General features: G+C 55.1%; 2 protein-coding genes across 6 annotated transcripts in view; one reads left to right on the top strand and one right to left on the bottom strand.

Annotated features, from left to right (window-relative positions):
* The window catches only part of wnt4b (wingless-type MMTV integration site family, member 4b), a 12518-nt gene extending 10402 nt beyond the window's left edge, over window positions 1-2116 (bottom strand). The window contains exon 1 of the mRNA XM_086155510.1: window positions 2092-2116. Coding sequence (XP_086011636.1) covers window positions 2092-2108 — 17 coding nt within the window. The 5' untranslated portion in view covers window positions 2109-2116. The remainder of the gene's footprint in view (window positions 1-2091) is intronic.
* chd4b (chromodomain helicase DNA binding protein 4b) lies at window positions 874-17678 on the top strand. 5 transcript variants are annotated; one of them, XM_086155503.1, is made up of 40 exons: window positions 874-1053; window positions 1458-1671; window positions 2137-2264; window positions 3708-3956; window positions 4480-4595; window positions 4663-4762; window positions 4961-5189; window positions 5275-5396; window positions 5486-5609; window positions 5867-6036; window positions 6372-6617; window positions 7015-7218; window positions 7622-7833; window positions 7915-8046; window positions 8129-8228; window positions 8561-8752; window positions 10007-10207; window positions 10306-10443; window positions 10533-10654; window positions 10733-10906; window positions 11052-11193; window positions 11286-11535; window positions 11615-11739; window positions 11933-12025; window positions 12133-12274; window positions 12420-12589; window positions 12925-13114; window positions 13510-13596; window positions 13698-13789; window positions 13879-14012; window positions 15067-15211; window positions 15294-15450; window positions 15539-15624; window positions 15701-15911; window positions 15982-16032; window positions 16137-16295; window positions 16395-16503; window positions 16689-16821; window positions 16904-17099; window positions 17392-17678. In XM_086155503.1, exons 2-40 carry the CDS (start codon window positions 1608-1610, stop codon window positions 17592-17594), a joined length of 5898 nt encoding a protein of 1965 aa, XP_086011629.1. In that variant the 5' UTR covers window positions 874-1053; window positions 1458-1607; the 3' UTR covers window positions 17595-17678. The 5 variants fall into 5 exon arrangements, with proteins under 5 accessions (XP_086011629.1, XP_086011632.1, XP_086011630.1 ...); XM_086155506.1 differs by having other exon boundaries at window positions 884-1053; window positions 2134-2264; window positions 12928-13102; XM_086155504.1 differs by having other exon boundaries at window positions 884-1053; window positions 2134-2264; window positions 12928-13114.

Here is a 17678-nt window from a genome sequence, read left to right as displayed (position 1 = left end):
ACCGCGGAACCGGGGAACATTCCCCGTGTTCTCTGTCGGAGAACCACATCGGCACTTTTTCAGTTGGATGTCCAACTTAAAAACTTTGAAAACATCACCAACAAAATAAAAAAAGGTTTATAAACACAGTTAGCGACAAGCTAACGTGATGCTAACAGACACGTACCTGTGCGAGGACCTGGGGGGGGGCGTGGTCTCATCCCTTAGCCCCGCCCCCTCAACCTGGAGCGGGAGTTCACGCAAGAACGTCGGCGTCCCTGTGTGAGGACGCCGTCAACCGATGGGTCGTCGTCTGAGTGGCGCACGGGGGCAGCGGGACCCTCACCTGTCGGCCTCACCTGGTCACATGGTTCCCAGAGGCTCCGCCCCCTTCGGAGTGTGATTGGACACCGGGTAGGACGTGATGGTCGGGCCCGCTTCGAACCAGAACCCCTCCCCGATTGGTTCTCACAGGTGGATGCTTGGCTGGATTATTATGGTCTGTCACCGGTGGACTTCAGCTCCCCTGGAGACCATGTGGCGTGTGTGTGTGTGTGTGTGTGTGTGTGTGTGTGTGTGTGTGTGTGTGTGTGTGTGTGTGTGTGTTTTTATTCCCGTCTTTTTAGGTGTAGTATATTATGGGATGTACACCGCCACGGGAGTATTATGGTCTGCCTGAGCTAACAGGGTGGGGGGGTCACCATGACAACGGGGTTGCTAAGGGGGCTGGGACTACCAGTGGAAGGAGTGTGTGTGCATGCATGTCTAGGAGTGGTGGTGTGCGTGCGCGTTGGCGCGCGCGCGCCCGTGTGCGTGCACACGCGCGGTGGAAGGGGGTGGGGGCAGGCTGGAGTATTATGGTCTGTCCGTTGCGGAGTAACTATGCAGAGTCCTGTGCGAGTGTGGGAGGGGGGGGGATTATTATGGGATGTCTGCCCCCTTTGTGTGTTTGCGAGGATGTTAGCTAAGCCTTGCCTCTGAGGCTGGGGGAGACAGACGGGGATCCGACCGCCGCTTTCTGGGTCACCGGAGACCCGCGTACGCCTCCGCCCGACCCGCCGACCGCCGGTCCAGGTAGGGGGGGTTCCGATGAATGAACTCCGGGGGGCCGCGAACCGAGGGAGCACACCTCGACCCGGGACACACACACACACACACACACGCTCGCAGTAAGTTTACCGTATTAACGTAGTATTTGGACGCGTGAACTTTTATTCCGTGTTGCGTTGAAACTCGGAAAAAAAATAAAATAAGAATAAAAATACAAACATGACACACTCCGTCGCCCCCCCTCCTCCACCCCCCTTCACGGTTGACTCCGAGCGTTACCTGCGGACGGACACCGGATCCGGTCACAACATAACGGGAGACGGTTGACTTCAGCAACTTGTTTGAGCCCTGCGCGCAAACGAATTATCCAATCATTATTATTATTATAATATTTATTTATCCCCCCCCCCCCACTCCACCCCCCACAGTACCCTCCGCCCCCCTCCCTCGGTCCACTCTCCGACGGTCCCACGTCATCCCCCCACCTCCCGGCCCTCCCTCCCCTCCTCCTCCGCGGAGCCGAGCGGCTCGACGGAGGGATTCACCCGGACCGCCTGGAGCCCAGCGCCGGGTAGAGAATGTCAGGCAGCGAGGATGAGCGGGAGGACTTCGCGGCGGTGGAGGAACACTCACTTCTCCCCGGTAAGGTTTTTGTTATTATTTAGAAAAATAAAAATAAAATCCCCCCCCCCTCCCTCCCACTCCTCTTCCTCCTCCCCGTGATGCTAGCGCTAGCATTAGCCCGGCTAGCAGCGCGGAGTTGTCGCTGGCCGTGCGCCGCGGCGGATTAAGTTAAGCTAACTTCTCGGCGGGACTTTTATTTTTTCGCGAACCGGAAGTCACGTCGCGCCTACACGAGTGTGCGCTTGTCGGAACTTTCAACGCTAAACAAGTTGCAACCGGTCCCGCCGTGCACCCTCTCCGCGTGCGTGCGGGCGTGCACGACGCTGCCAAGTCGTGCCAGTTGCGCGGGCGCGTTTTTTTTCTCTCTTTCTCCCCTCTGGCTTCCACCGCTTGCGCATGCGCGGTGCCCCCCCACCACCACCCACCCACCAAACCTACCTTCTCACTGTTAGCATGTCTTCCCCCCCTACGCCACCTCAGCAGACGACAACGATCCCCTGGAAGATGCGGCTTCCGACGTGGACGAGATGCCCAAGTCCAAGAAGAAGAAGAAAGCGAAGAAGAGCAGCCGGGAAGGCAGGAGCAACAAGAGGCAGCGGCCCCCCAGGGAGGTGAGGAAGGGGGTGTGTGTCCTCACCGAGCGGGGAGAAGAAACTAGCATCCCCCGGTCCCACTTATTAGTACAATATCCACGCAAACTGGGATGGACATGCTAAACACACAAGGTGGAGTAGATGGTTGTGGAGTTCTGGTTGCATATGAAGCTCCAGGGTAACACATTGATTTGATGAAAAAAAGATGCTGTTACAGCCTCTTGATGAAGAGCTGTTTACATTGAGGATTGTTGTGAGTCACAGCGTCGCCCTGTTAGCATTCGCTGTTGGTCAGCTGTCAATGTTTACGAATATTTCCCACCGAGCATTTGCTTTTGTTTAGCAGTTATGTTTTGTCCATTGAATGACTTCCCTGTTAGTATTCACTGTCGGTCGAGTGTAATTTTTGTCAGAATGTTCCCCGTTGGTATTACCTGTGCTGTTGGTTATTTATTGCTGTTTGTCTCAGGGTTTCATTGTTAGCATTATTTGGTAGTTAGCTAGTACTGTTTGTCAGAACGTTGCCCCAATAGCGATAACTGTTGTTTAGCAGTTATTGTTTGTCAGAATGTTGCCCTAAGAGCACTAACTGTTGTTTAGCAGTTATTGTTTGTCAGAATGTTGCCCTAAGAGCACTAACTGTTGTTTTTCAGAATGTTGCTCTGTTAGCATAAATTGTTGGTGATGCATTGACATTTGGGTTAGCTATTACTCTTTGTCAGAGTGCAGGCCTGTTCATGCTAGCTGTTGGTTATTGGTAGTGGTAGCCTATTAGCATTAGCTGTTGGTTATTAATTTCTGTGTAACAGTATTTGACCCAGTTGGCATTAGTGGCTGGTTAATTATTGTTGTTTGGCAGAGATCTCCTGTTAGCATTAGCAATGGGTTTGTCGATGTTGTGTTGAAATGTCATCAGGCAGCTGATGCCAAACAGGAAGTGAAGACAAGCTCCCCCTGACTCATGGTCACCGAGAGAGAGAGTGTGTGTGTGTGGCGGCAAATTGACACAACTTCACCCTAGTAGAAAAATATCACAAGGATTTATTCCTTCATCCTCAAATCAAGGGGCTTTTCTTTGTTCACTCAGTGAGAAAAGCTGCATCTGAGAGATTTGAGATGAAATGAAGACCTCGAGATGATATTCAGACGTACAATGTAAATAAACAACTGAGATCAAGACAATTTATGGAATGGATGAGAGGTGTCAGAGGTGTTGCTGCTTTTATTTTGCAAGCTTAGTGAAAGTAATGCATGGGTTAATGTGGGAGGAGTGTGTGTGTGTGTGGGGAGGGTGTATGAAAGCTTTGAGTCTGTGTGTGTGTGTGTGTCTCCACCTGGGTGATGCTGCGTCTGTCCAGCCGAGAAGACATGTTGTCCTTTGAGGCTGAGGTCTGGATGGTGCCGGTGGCCAGATGCTCCAGATGCCGCGTCTCCCGCTAACCCCCATTCCCTGTGCTGCAGGACCTGTCCCTCAGCTCCCCGGAGCACCTGATGGGCATGGAGGTGGCGGAGCGGGACGTCGACGAGGGCGCCCTGCGTTCGGACAGTGAAGGCAGTGATTATGCTCCGGGGAGGAAAAAGAAAAAACGCTCTGGCTTGACCAAAGAGAAGAAGAAGGGCGGCATGGCAGACAAAGGACCGTCCGGCTCCAAGAGCAAGCGCAAGGACCCCGACCCGGAGGATGACGACGACGATGACGACGACTGCCAGGTAAACAGGAAGTTACGCGGCGGGATTTCGATCGCCTGGCTGCCATGGTTACGCTCCACGCATGGATTCGTGCAGGGCTGCATGTAAAACCTGCTGGGAGAGATTTTTCTTTTTTTTTTTTTTTCCCGGGATGATTTCTGGGGATGTGACCAGAATGTGTGTTCAGTCACAGAGAAGAATAACCACTTCCTGTGTGTGTAAACAAGGAGAGGAAGATCTCCAGCAGGGTCCAACTGTTGTCCCGCTGTGGGAGAAGACCCCTCCCCAATTTAGCTAGATCCACCAATAGGGACAAGGGTGGAACATTACCGCCCCAATAATCATATTAATAATAATCAAGGGCATGCCCCAGGGTTGGTCCCAGATCTCCTCACACCCACGTGTCTCGTAGAACCTGCAGCAGAATCCTGTTCCTCTGCAGGATTTTTTTTTCTTTCTTTCCTCCGCAGTCCGGCTTCTGCTGCCGTGTCAAACTCTCACCACCCCCCCACCCTCCCGGGGGTTTTAAAATTCTCATCCTCAGCCGAAAAGCTCCACCCAGCTGCTGGAGGCCTGGGGCATGAAAGACATCGACCACGTGTTCACTCAGGAAGACTACAGCTCCCTCACCAACTACAAGGCCTTCAGCCAGTTTGTCAGGTGAGGTTGAGCAAGAAGAGGCGCGAGAGCGGCTATGATATCCGTTCGCTAACCGCCGTCTTTTCAGGCCTTTGATCGCGGCAAAAAACCCCAAGATCGCGGTGTCCAAGATGATGACGTTGATGATGGCCAAGTGGAGGGAGTTCAGCACAAACAACCCCCTCAAGGTAGATCTGCACCCCATAATTCCCCAGGAGGTGGTACGTTCCAAACGTGCCAAAAGTTTTAGTGTAAATAATTTTTTTCTTTCTGTAAAAATGACAAAAATACGAATGAAAATTGTGAGATGGGCCTTAAATAGTCCAAGAAAACCTGTGGGTCCTGTGTCTGACCTTGTGTGACCCCCCCCCCCCCCCCCTTTGCAGGGTTGTGCAACAGCCAACGCAGCCCTGGCAGCTGCCAATGTGGCTGCAGCTGTGGAGAGCATGGTGGTGGCCGGCTCAGAGGTGGGGGCCGACCCCGTGGCCCCGCCTCCGTCTGCACCTGCTGTGGCCCTCGGCCCTGGCTCTGCCGCCAATGCCGCTCCGACACCTGCCGTGCCCCTGGTAGCCCCGGTGCCCCCGCTTCGTAAAGCCAAGACCAAGGAGGGCAAAGGTATCCTTGATCCACACACGTGTCGCAAATATGGTTTTATCCATGAAGCACGGCGATGGTTGGTCTCATGGACGATCACCCGCAGGTCCCAACGCTCGCAAGAAGTCCAAGTCTTCGGCTAAAGCCCCGCCAAAGCCCAAACCCAAGAAGGTGGCGCCGCTCAAGATCAAACTGGGAGGGTTGAACAGCAAGAGGAAACGCTCCTCAGTAAAGTTTGATCCTCATTCCTCTCTCGGGTCTCCGCTGTTGCAACCCGACGCCGGCATCAACAACCCTTGTGCTTCCCTCCCCACCAGAGCGACGAGGACGAACCGGACGGCGACAGCGACTTCGACGACGGGACTTTCTCGGTGTCGGAGGGCTCCAACCGCAGTGGCCGGAACAAGAAAAAGTCCAAGAGTGGAAAGAAGAAGAAGAGAGGTGAGAACGCTGCTCCTTTCGCCGGTCGGAATTGAGCATACAACTTCTGCGCTTGGCCACGTGTCCACGAGCTCAACGGGAATATACAGAATTACGCAGGAAGTGAACGCAAGAAACGGACAGAAGCGCCCACACTGATACAACACTGGGGGGCGCCACGACAACACTAGACCCCTTTCGGGCACCTCGATTGTGGACGTCATTGAATTCAAGGGACGTCCATCGTCTTCTTCTTCTCCTCCTCCTCTTCCCGCCAGAAACAGAGGACGGCGACGGCTATGAGACGGACCACCAGGACTACTGCGAGGTCTGCCAGCAGGGTGGCGAGATCATCCTGTGCGACACCTGCCCGCGGGCCTATCACATGGTGTGCCTGGACCCCGACATGGAGAAAGCCCCCGAGGGCAAGTGGAGCTGCCCCCACTGCGTGAGTCACACACACACACACACACACACACAGACACACCAGTCAATCGTTTATGTGTGTGTGTCGGGGGGGATTGATTTTTAACACCATTGTAATCTCCGCCTCTCTTTGCCCCCCCCCCCCATCCCCTCATTCTCATGTTTCCCCCCTCCCACCACCATTTCCTCCTCTGGCCCCACCCCTCTTCCCCCTCCCACACGAAAACATGCACATGTATGCTCACCCCACCCCCACCTCTCTACATACCATCCCCACCACCACCCCCACATGCGCGCGCGCGCACACACACACACACACACACACACTCATACCCACCCCCACCCCCCCGCCACCAGGAGAAGGAGGGGATCCAGTGGGAGGCCAGGGACGAGTTGTCCGAGGCCGAGGGGGAGGACGAGGAGGAGCGCAGGGACGAGGGGGCGGAGGAGGAGGACGACCATCACATCGAGTTCTGCCGAGTGTGTAAAGACGGCGGGGAGCTGCTGTGCTGTGACACCTGCCCCTCCTCCTACCACATCCACTGCCTCAACCCCCCCCTGCCTGAAATCCCCAACGGAGAGTGGATCTGCCCCCGCTGCAAGGTGAGCGCGCACGTGCTCACGTGGGCCAGCCTTTCCCGCAGACTCCATCTTGTGCAAGCTCTCACAGGAGGTGGGGGTTCCGTCCTGCGCCCGCGGCTCCTTCCACCCTACGAGGTTCTGAACACCCCATCCCGACTCAGAAACGACCTTTTTTTTTTTTTTTTTTATGACAATAATAACAAATTTGGTCACGGTCAACCCACCCGCTGCACTTGGTTCGGCCCGTTTCCTCCCCACTCGCCCTTTCTGCTCCATCTGGGTGACCTACTTGTTTATTTTCACGCTGTCTCAGATGCATTGATTGACAGGTCACAGGTATTGAATACAGGCCCGAACAAACTTAAGCTCCGCCCCTGTCCCGTCTCAATCACACCCCTCTTCTTCCTCCGCCTGACAGTGTCCACCCATGAAGGGGAAAGTTCAGAAGGTCCTAACGTGGCGCTGGGGGGAGCCGCCGGCCCCCACGCCGGTCCCCAGGCCCGCCGACCTGCCGGCGGACGCCCCCGACCCCCCGCCGCTGGTGGGCCGCAGGGAGCGGGAGTTCTTCGTCAAATGGTGCAACATGTCCTACTGGCACTGCTCCTGGGTGCTGGAGTTGCAGGTGAGGCCACCTTCAGAGATGGGGCTGACGGGGGGGCACGGTGGGATTTTGATTTGGTTTGATCCAGGCTTTGACCAACCAGCAGAGTCTGATGACTGATTGGTCCCATACAGAACTCCCATACAAATATGTATAATTTAAAGCAAGCCTTGTTTTTTGAGAGGAAACGAGGATGAAATAGTGAAATGCCAATTTTAATGCAACGTTTAAGAGCTGATGTTCAGTTCAGCGCCTCTTTTGTGGGTAAATGTGGACTAGTTGAATATATAATGGAATTTAAATCTATAAATAGTGATCAGCCCGTCGTTGGAAGAATAGCTGCTTCTGTCAGGGGAGTTCAGCGGCGAGCCTTATCTGTCCGTCAAAAACGCTGATTCCGCCTCCATGTCTCTCCGCCCGGCAGCTGGAGCTCAACTGTCAGGTGATGTTCCGCAACTACCAGAGGAAAACGGACATGGACGAGCCGCCGCCCGTGGACTTTGGCGGCGAGGGCGACGACGACAAGAGCAGCAAGAGGAAGAACAAAGATCCCCTCTTCCTTCACATGGAGGCCGAGTTCTACCGCTACGGGGTCAAGATGGAGTGGCTGATGATACATCGCATCCTCAACCACAGGTAACACACACACACGAGATGTTTTCTGACGGTCAGATACCAGTTCGCTAATCAAATCTAAAATTGGACCCTCCCTGTCAGTGTCGACAAGAAGAACAACGTCCACTACTTGATCAAGTGGCGCGACCTGCCGTACGACCAGTCCACCTGGGAGAGCGAGGACATGGACATCCCGGAGTTCGACACCTACAAGCAGACGTACTGGAACCACAGGTACCAGGACCAGGACCTGGTCGCCCAGCGCGAGGCGGTGCAGCTTTTCCTGTTACTGATACCTTTTCTCCGGTCCTCTCAGAGAACTGATGATCGGCGAGGAGGGCCGGCCCGGCAAGAAGCTGAAGAAGCCGGTGAAGGTGAAGAAGGCGGAGCGTCCTCCTGCTAATCCAGTGGTGGATGTAAGTTAGCATGTTCTCAGCGGGATTGAAATGATTAAATATTATTAAATAAAAAGGCAGATGTTATACCTGGAAAAAAATCAGGTGAGCTAATAGCACGCACCCGGGAGCGCGTCTTGTAGAACCCGATGTTTATAAAATCGGATGGCCGTCGTGCAGATCCAAATAAAGTCAAACCGCAAATTTCAAAATAAACACGGTAGCACGGTTAGACCAGCGGATGCGTGAGTCAATCTATCGATCGCAGCCTTCGTCGTCAGTCCTGACCGATTCCGGCAACCGGCTGGATCCAGGAAATAGAATACTGAATTCTCTCCCCGCTCCTCCTCCAGCCCACCATCAAGTTCGACCGGCAGCCGGAATATCTGGACAGCACCGGGGGAACCCTGCACCCCTACCAGCTGGAGGGCCTCAACTGGCTGCGGTTCTCCTGGGCCCAGGCCACCGACACCATCCTGGCGGACGAGATGGGCCTGGGGAAGACCGTCCAGACGGCCGTCTTCCTCTACTCCCTCTACAAGGAGGTGGGTCCTCTTCTGCACTCCTGGTCACTCTTGAAGGAGAGTAAAAACAGCGGGACCTTGACTTACAAGTGCATCAGCTTACGAGGTTGCAGAGCGGCTGCTAGGTAGATGTTTTTTTGTTTTTGTTCTGTGACAGAGAGCGATGTTTACGGGGATTTGGTGCGGCGGACGGCGGGAACGTAAACGCAAGAGGCGTCAGAAGTCGTTCAAAACCGGTCGGGGACGGTTTGATGCTTTTAAAAAAGAGGAGCAGCGTTGACTTTGTTCATAAATCAAGTTTAGCAGTAACTGGAGCATAAGTTACAGTTAGCAACCCATTGTAGCATTAAGGGTGTAGCCAGTAAATTAAGTTAAGCAGAGCAACAAATGGAAAACTCCTCCAACCCCCTCCACCAATCTGCTCCGCCGCCTCTCTTTTAATATGCCTTATCATTTTTATGACATTATTTGTTCGTCATAAAGTACATCGTTCTAGTTTAAAAATGGAAGCAAACAGGGTTGCCTGGGGCGGAAGTGTTTCTTTTCATTTTAATAGTGAAGTTTAATTTGATACAAAGGCAAATTGAGTTTTGCACTTGGTCACAGGACCGATTCAACTCGTAAGTCAAAGTGTGACTTTACTCCAAAGTACCATAATGTCCGGACTCTTGAGCGCACCCTATTATAAGCCACACAGGCTAAAAATAACAAAATGAAAATATGTAGGCCCCACTTGCCTATAAGCCGCAGGTGTCCATGTTGTAACATGAAGTATTTACACAGATGTTCCATTGTCAGATTTTTGAATTAAATACATAGAGGTAACCTCCACAAATACGTACTGGAAATAATTTTTTTCCCAACATGGCTGATGAAAAAGACGAATAATAAATAACCGAAGGAAAAATCCATCCATTTTCTGTCCTTAACCAGCCGATCACTATCTTCGTCTTCTAACAGCGTTCCAAAACTATTGAAGAAGTCTTCAATGTCGGAATTGAACGGCCTCGGAATTTCACCGTAATCTCATGAGTCAGATGTGACGATGTTAAATGTTTTTGCGGCATGAAGCTCGCTAGCCTGAAGAAATCCCTAAATCAGCTGCATCGTTGTTGATGCTGCAGTGTTAGAAGCGTGTGGGAAAAAAGTAGCGGCTTATAACCTGGAAATTATGTTACCTAGTACTTTTTAGTGAGCGTATCGAAACACCGGAGCATTTTTCAACGAATGAAAGGGTCGGTAGGATCTGAATCTCTGCCCCCCACGACCCCACAGGGTCACTCCAAGGGGCCCTTCCTGGTGAGCGCCCCCCTCTCCACCATCATCAATTGGGAGCGGGAGTTTGAGATGTGGGCGCCCGACATGTACGTGGTGACCTACGTGGGCGACAAGGACAGCCGGGCCGTCATCCGGGAGAACGAGTTCTCCTTCGAGGGGAACGCCATCCGCGGCGGGAAGAAGGCGTCCAAGATGAAGGTACGGGAACCATCCAGGAGCTCCGGCGGCGGGGGGGGGGGGGGGGGGGGAGTCGTTCCGTCCTTTTCCGAACCCCGGCGATGAATTGTCCCCCGCAGAAAGACTCGACGGTGAAGTTCCACGTCCTGCTGACGTCCTACGAGCTGATCACCATCGACCAGGCGGTGCTGGGCTCCATCGAGTGGGCCTGTCTGGTGGTGGACGAGGCCCACCGGCTCAAGAACAACCAGTCCAAGGTGATTGCGGCGCTTCTTTAGGGTCGCCACGTCGGTTGCCATGACGTCGCCACCTCTGACCCCTCTTCTCCTCGGTGTCCTGCTTCCAGTTCTTCCGGGTGTTGAACAACTACGGCCTGCAGCACAAGCTCCTGCTGACCGGCACGCCGCTGCAGAACAACTTGGAGGAGCTCTTCCACCTGCTCAACTTCCTGACGCCCGAGAGATTCAAGTTAGTGGGGCATCCGCCGTCAGCCAATCGGCAAACCGGGCGCACGCCTCTCACTTCCTGTTCCTCCTCCCCCCACAGCAACCTGGAGGGTTTCCTCGAGGAGTTCGCCGACATCGCCAAGGAGGACCAGATCAAGAAGCTGCACGACATGCTGGGGCCGCACATGCTGCGCCGGCTCAAGGCCGACGTCTTCAAGCACATGCCGTCCAAGACGGAGCTCATTGTGCGAGTGGAGCTCAGCCCCATGCAGAAGTGAGTGGGCGGCGAGGCGGAGTGGGGGGGGGGTGCTCGAGTCGCCGTGGAAACGCCACCGCGGCTTCTTTTGGAATTATTCAGTTGAATTTCACTGTGAAAAACCACATAGATGTAAACGTTCCTCCCGGTTCTCCGACCCCAGGAAATACTACAAGTTCATCCTGACGCGGAACTTCGAGGCCCTGAACACCCGCGGCGGGGGGAACCAGGTGTCCCTGCTCAACGTGGTGATGGATCTGAAGAAGTGCTGCAACCACCCCTACCTCTTCCCGGCGGCGGCCACGGTAACCCCGCCCGCCCCTCGCCGCCGCGCCACGACCGCGAGATGTTCGCGTGAATGCGCGTTCAGACCGCAATGTCTTCAATCCGCCTACAGGAGGCGCCAAAGCTTCCCAACGGCATGTACGAGGGCGCCGCCCTGACCAAGGCCTCGGGCAAGCTGATGCTCCTGCAGAAGATGATGAAGAGGCTGAAGGAAGGCGGACACCGCGTCCTGGTCTTCTCGCAGATGACCAAGATGCTGGACCTGCTGGAGGACTTCCTGGAGAACGAGGGCTACAAGTACGAGCGGATCGACGGCGGCGTGACGGGGAACCTGAGGCAGGAGGCCATCGACCGCTTCAACGGTAACACGCGCCAGCGCCGCGTTCAGGTTCCTCGCCGTCGGCGCGGTTCTAACTCCTCCTCTTCCTCTTCGTCCCGCAGCTCCCGGAGCTCCTCAGTTCGCCTTCCTCCTCTCCACCAGAGCCGGCGGCCTTGGCATCAACCTGGCGTCCGCCGACACCGTCATCATCTACGACTCAGACTGGAACCCCCACAATGACATCCAGGTGGGACGGGCTCGCCTGTTACCACGGCAACGTGTTATCTCTATCGTTTTTTTTTTTTTTTTTCTTTTCCTCCAAGCATATAGCTTTAAACACCGGTTCCTCCGAGAAGGTTCAGAACAGGCCTCGGGTGGAAGCTCTGGGTTCTCCGAAGAAGAAGGTACACCTTGACTGACCCGTTCCTGTCATGTTCCAGGCCTTCAGCCGCGCTCATCGCATCGGCCAGAACAGGAAGGTGATGATCTACCGCTTCGTCACCAAGGCGTCGGTGGAGGAGAGGATCACTCAGGTCGGTGGCTCGCCGGCCCGCTAGCCCCGCCCCCCTCCCCCGCCGCCACCGCCGCTCACGGCTCCTCGTTTTTTTTTTTTTTTTTGTTTGTTTGTTTGTTTTTTCAGGTGGCAAAGAAGAAGATGATGCTGACCCACCTGGTGGTGCGACCCGGCCTGGGTTCCAAGACCGGGTCCATGTCCAAGCAGGAGCTGGACGACATCCTGAAGTTCGGAACGGAGGAGCTCTTCAAGGATGAGGTGGGAGAAGGTGAGGAAGGACACGCTGCGAGGACGCCGCCCGTCAGGAAACCCACTCGGAGCTACTCTGCATCTTCAAGCGACAGCTGGGGACGTGGCGGGGGGGGCGGGGGGGGTCACATGACTCCACCTTCTGACCGTGCTTCTGCTCCCAGGGGACAACAAGGAGGACGACAGCAGCGTGATCCACTACGACGACCAGGCCATCGACCGGCTGCTGGACCGCAACCAGGACGCCACCGAGGACACGGAATTGCAGAGCATGAACGAGTACCTCAGCTCCTTCAAGGTGGCCCAGTACGTGGTCAAGGACGAGGACGACGAGGTAGGGCGCGTGCGTGGCGGAGCTTCAAATCGGTTCTGGACCGCGTTTTCCTCCCACAGTCCAAAAAACAGGGTTCATTGAAGACGCCAAATTGTCCTTTAGCGTGGCAGATAGGTCGGACAGCCGGGTTCCCTCCGCCCCTCGAGCATTTCCCGGTGATTCATCCATTTTTTAGAGAGAGAAGTGACAAAAATCACGCCCCCGCGATTTTCCGCCCGCCGTCCGCAACACAAAGACAAGATCGAGGGGAGTCTCGGCAAGGCGTTGCCGCCCCCGCCGCCCCCTCAGCGGGACTCTGATCCCGATCTGTCCGCTGTCACGTTGTCGTTCTCGAGGAGGAGGAGGTGGAGAGGGAGGTGATCAAGCAGGAGGAGAGCGTGGATCCCGACTACTGGGAGAAGCTGCTGCGCCATCACTACGAGCAGCAGCAGGAGGACCTGGCCCGAAATCTGGGCAAAGGCAAACGCACCCGCAAGCCCGTCAACTACAACGACGGCTCGCAGGAGGACCGAGGTATAAGACAGGGTACAGAACAATATATCAGCAACCTCTTCTGGTGTGTGTTTGTGTGTGTGTGTCCTTGTGGTGTCTACATGCATGGCATGAAGATCGCCGGTTGTGATCTCGTCAAGTCGGCGAGACAGGAAACCCCAAACGCTGAATTGAAATACTCTAAAGTTTTTAGTATCTGTCCTTCACGCCGCTGATCTGCCCCTCCTCTTCAGTACCGGCTGGGACCCGGATGTGTGTGTGTGTGTGTGTTTCTGTGTGAGGCTGAACCCAATGGGAGTCGGCGGAGCAGAACCAGACGACAGCAGCTCTGGTTCTGTGGCTCCTGCACGTTTGCATGGCTTTTCGTCCGTCGTGAACCCGGCGCAGGAAGTACTTCCCGTCTCACTTCCTGCTTCCTGTCCCTGCAGACTGGCAGGAGGACCAATCCGACAACCAGTCCGACTACTCGGTGGCTTCGGAGGAGGGGGACGAGGACTTCGACGAGCGTTCCGAGGGTAAAGACGGCTACCCACGAAGGCGCGGCGCCCACGTTTGTGTGTTTCAGAATCCCAGAGGAGTCACCTCCGTGTGTGTGTGTGTGTGTGTGTGTGCACAGCCAACGCCCGCAGGCCGAACCGCAAAGGCCTGAGGAACGACCGGGACAAACCTCTGCCGCCGCTGCTGGCACGAGTGGGCGGGAACATCGAGGTGGGTTCGGATGCTCGGAGAAAATCACGGACGCAGCCTCAGAACAATCATCAGTCATTAAGTGTGTGTGTGTGTGTGTGTGTCCTCAGGTGTTGGGCTTTAACGCCCGTCAGAGGAAGGCCTTCCTGAACGCGGTGATGCGTTATGGGATGCCACCCCAGGACGCCTTCACCAACCAGTGGCTGGTCCGGGACCTGCGGGGGAAGTCGGAGAAGGAGTTCAAGTGAGTCTGCGGATCCGACAGTTTCAACACGCACACACATGCATACACGTGTGTATTGACGTAAACACACACACTAACATGCTAACCTTTTTTAGCTTAATTTGTATCTTCCCCACTCAAATATGTCCAACCAAACATGCAGGTGCCTTTGAATACAGACACACATAAACATATATACATATTCATACACTCGCACTCACACTCACACACACTCTTTCTCTCTCTCTCTCTCTCTCTCTCTGTCAGGGACGTATGCTAACACTTATTAGCTTCCATTGTAACATCCACGCAAATCTATCTAATCTATCAAATCTATCTATCAATTCCTGCACCCTAATATGCCAGTGTTTGAGCACACACACACACACACACACACACACACACATATGCATACACACATGTGTGAACCCTTTTTAGCTTTATTTTTAGCATCCACCAGAACCTATCTTTACCATTCAAACCCTCCCAACACCAAATACAGGCCTTTTAAAACACACACACATGCATACACACATGTGAAGGCAAATAAATACACACACACACACACACACACATATTCACACAAATGCTAAACCTTTTTAGCTTGCCCCGTAACATTCACAGGAACATATCTGCCACGCTCAATTCCTCCACCCTAACATGCTGGTATATTTGAGCGTGCACGCACACACACACACACACACAATGAACAATAATTTCCTTTAAAACACACACATGTGCATGCAACTACATACACACACACATTCACACAAATGCTAACCCTATTTAGCTTCCACTGTAACATTCACAGGAACATCTGCCACGCTCAAGTCCTTCACCCTAATATGCTGGTATATTTGAGCGCACACTCACTCACTTAGTCACTCACTCACACACACACACACACACACGCATACTCACATGTGCATGCAGATACATACACTTACACATTCAGCAATATTTCAACCCTTCCACATTGTCATACTCCTTCACTGGAAGATGATGGTGTGTTTGAAAACACACACACACACACACACACATGCACTAAGTGTGACGTGTCCCGTGCCCCCCCCAGGGCCTACGTATCCCTCTTCATGAGGCATCTCTGTGAGCCGGGGGCCGACGGCGCCGAGACCTTCGCCGACGGCGTCCCCCGGGAGGGCCTGTCCCGGCAGCACGTCCTGACCCGCATCGGCGTGATGTCTCTGATCAGGAAGAAGGTAGGGGTCCTCCCTCGCGCTCTCCTCCGCCGAGCCCGAGCCCCGATCGGTTATTGATCGGCCCCGACGTGCGGCTGATCAGGTGCAGGAGTTCGAGCACGTGAACGGTCAGTGGTCCATGCCCTGGATGGCCGAGCTGGAGGAGAACAAGAGGGCGGCGGCTCTGGCCGCGGGAGAAGATCCAAAGACGCCGTCGACGGGAACCCCCGCGGACACGCAGCCCAACACACCCGTGCCGGGTAAACACACACACACACACACACACACACACACGGCTCCTGATGTCCTCGCAGATGTTCCTCCTTGACCTCGTCCGTTCCGTTCCAGAGGATTTATCGAAGGCAGACGAGAAGGAGGAGGTGAAGAAAGAGGCCGAGGAGAGCCGAGGAACCCGCAAGGCCGAGGAACCCGAGGTCGGTCCTCCTCCGTCTCGCCGCATCCGCTCCTTTTACCCTCAGGCGAAGCCTCATCCACCTTTTGACCTTCCAGATCATCGAGATCCCAGACGAGTCGGAGAAGTCCCCCGTCCCCGAGAGGAAGGACGGAGATGGCAAGGAGGAGAAGGAGGCTTCTGACGACGGGAAGGAGAAGGAGACGGAGGAGCTCGGCAGGGAGAAAGAGGAGAAGGAACCCGAGCCGGCGGAGAACGACGCCCCCGCCGAGGTCAAAGGTGAAGGTTCGGACGGCGAGAGAAGCAAAGGTGAGCGGGAGGACCTTCTGAGCAGGTTCCTCTTACTGCATTACACGTTCTGACCGGGTTCTGCTTGCAGCCGAGGAGGGGAAGGAGGAGAAGATGGACACCAGCTCGCCCAGGGAGAAAGGTGTGTATGGACACACACACACACACACACACACACACACACAGAACTGTCATGACAATGGCGTCGCATGAGGAGGAGGTGCAGTGACCTTCTACTGGTCCCAGATCTCAAGGAGGAGGTGAAGGAGGTGAAGACGGACGAGGGGAAGGTGAACGGCGAGAACAAGGAAGCGGTGGCTGTGGCCCTGGTCAACGTCAGCGAGGAGAAGAAGAAGGCCACCAAGCAGAGGTTCATGTTCAACATCGCAGACGGGGGCTTCACAGGTGCGCACACGCGCACACACACACACACACACACACACACACACAACACACACACCTGTCCCTGCCCCCTCCTCACTTCTGCCCCCTCCTTTTCTCCAGAGCTCCACTCACTGTGGCAGAACGAGGAGCGAGCAGCCACCGTCACCAAGAAGACCTTCGAGATCTGGCACCGTCGCCATGACTACTGGCTGCTGGCCGGCATCATACAGTATCCTCCCACCTCCTGGACACACACACACACACAAACACACACACACACACACACAAAAATGCCAATAAATTCAGTTTGCCTCTTTGGCGCCATCTAGTGGTGACATGTAGAATTGCAAGTAAAAGTTAAATGGGAAATCCAGAGAAGTCCTTCTGGTTCTGGACCTTGACACAGCGGCGCAGACACGGCTACGCCCGCTGGCAGGACGTGCAGAACGACGTGAGGTTCGCCATCCTCAACGAGCCCTTCAAGGGCGAGATGAGCCGCGGGAACTTCCTGGAGATCAAGAACAAGTTCCTGGCCCGGAGGTTCAAGGTGAGCCCGCCTCCCACGGGGAAAACAAATATCGAAAAAAAATATCGTCCGCCGCCCGACCACCTCCCGCCTCCGTCCTCAGCTGCTGGAGCAGGCGCTGGTGATCGAGGAGCAGCTGCGGCGGGCGGCGTACCTCAACATGACGGAGGACCCGGCCCACCCCTCCATGGCCCTCAACACCCGCTTCAGCGAGGTGGAGTGTCTGGCCGAGTCGCACCAGCACCTCAGCAAGGAGTCCATGTCCGGAAACAAGCCCGCCAACGCCGTCCTGCACAAAGGTACCAGAGCGCGGCGCCGGACGCCATCCACGCCCTGCTGAGCGCTAATCCCGAAATATTCCGAGAGATAATCCCGCGTGTCTCGGACGCAGCTGTCAGTAAAACCAAAGAAATGTATTTTGTCGAAAGCGATCGCGGAATATCATTCGGTTGCTTTTTTCCCCCCCAAAAAACCCGGCGAACGAGGCGGCGTCCGGTCCGAAAAAATTCCGACCCTTGACCCCTCCTTCCCTCCCTCTCTCCCTCCCTCCCTCGTTCCGGAAGCGAGTCTGATGTCATTTTGCACTTCCAGTCCTCAAACAGCTGGAGGAGCTGCTGAGCGACATGAAGGCTGACGTCACGCGTCTCCCGGCGACCATCGCCCGGATCCCCCCCGTCGCCGTGCGGCTACAAATGTCCGAGCGGAACATCCTCAGCCGGTTGGCCAGCCGTGGGCCCGAGGTCACGGCGCAGAGCCAATCGCAGGCCTCGCAGCAGATGCAGGTGCAGCGCTGACCTCCCGCCCTCCTCGTCCTCGCCGACGGGAGGCCAGACGTCCCCCTCCCTCCGCCTCACCGCAGTGTAGCAGACCCCCCTCCC

Source organism: Fistularia commersonii, chromosome 11 (genome assembly GCF_037954325.1).
Source record: "Fistularia commersonii isolate RoL2024-O1a breed Wild chromosome 11, RoL_Fcom_v1.0, whole genome shotgun sequence".
Lineage (NCBI taxonomy): Eukaryota > Metazoa > Chordata > Actinopteri > Syngnathiformes > Fistulariidae > Fistularia > Fistularia commersonii.
Note: the sequence above shows the minus strand (reverse complement) of the source record. Positions and strands in the feature narration are given on the sequence as shown.

Excerpts from the sequence above, each read along its gene's own strand:
- chd4b (XM_086155502.1), top strand. The coding sequence starts at position 1,608 with ATGTCAGGCAGCGAGGATGAGCGGGAGGACTTCGCGGCGGTGGAGGAA. Across the intron at positions 1,672-2,133 it reads GGAACACTCACTTCTCCCCG|CAGACGACAACGATCCCCTG; the intron begins GTAAGGTTTTTG and ends ACGCCACCTCAG. Across the intron at positions 15,212-15,293 it reads TGTCTCTGATCAGGAAGAAG|GTGCAGGAGTTCGAGCACGT; the intron begins GTAGGGGTCCTC and ends GCGGCTGATCAG.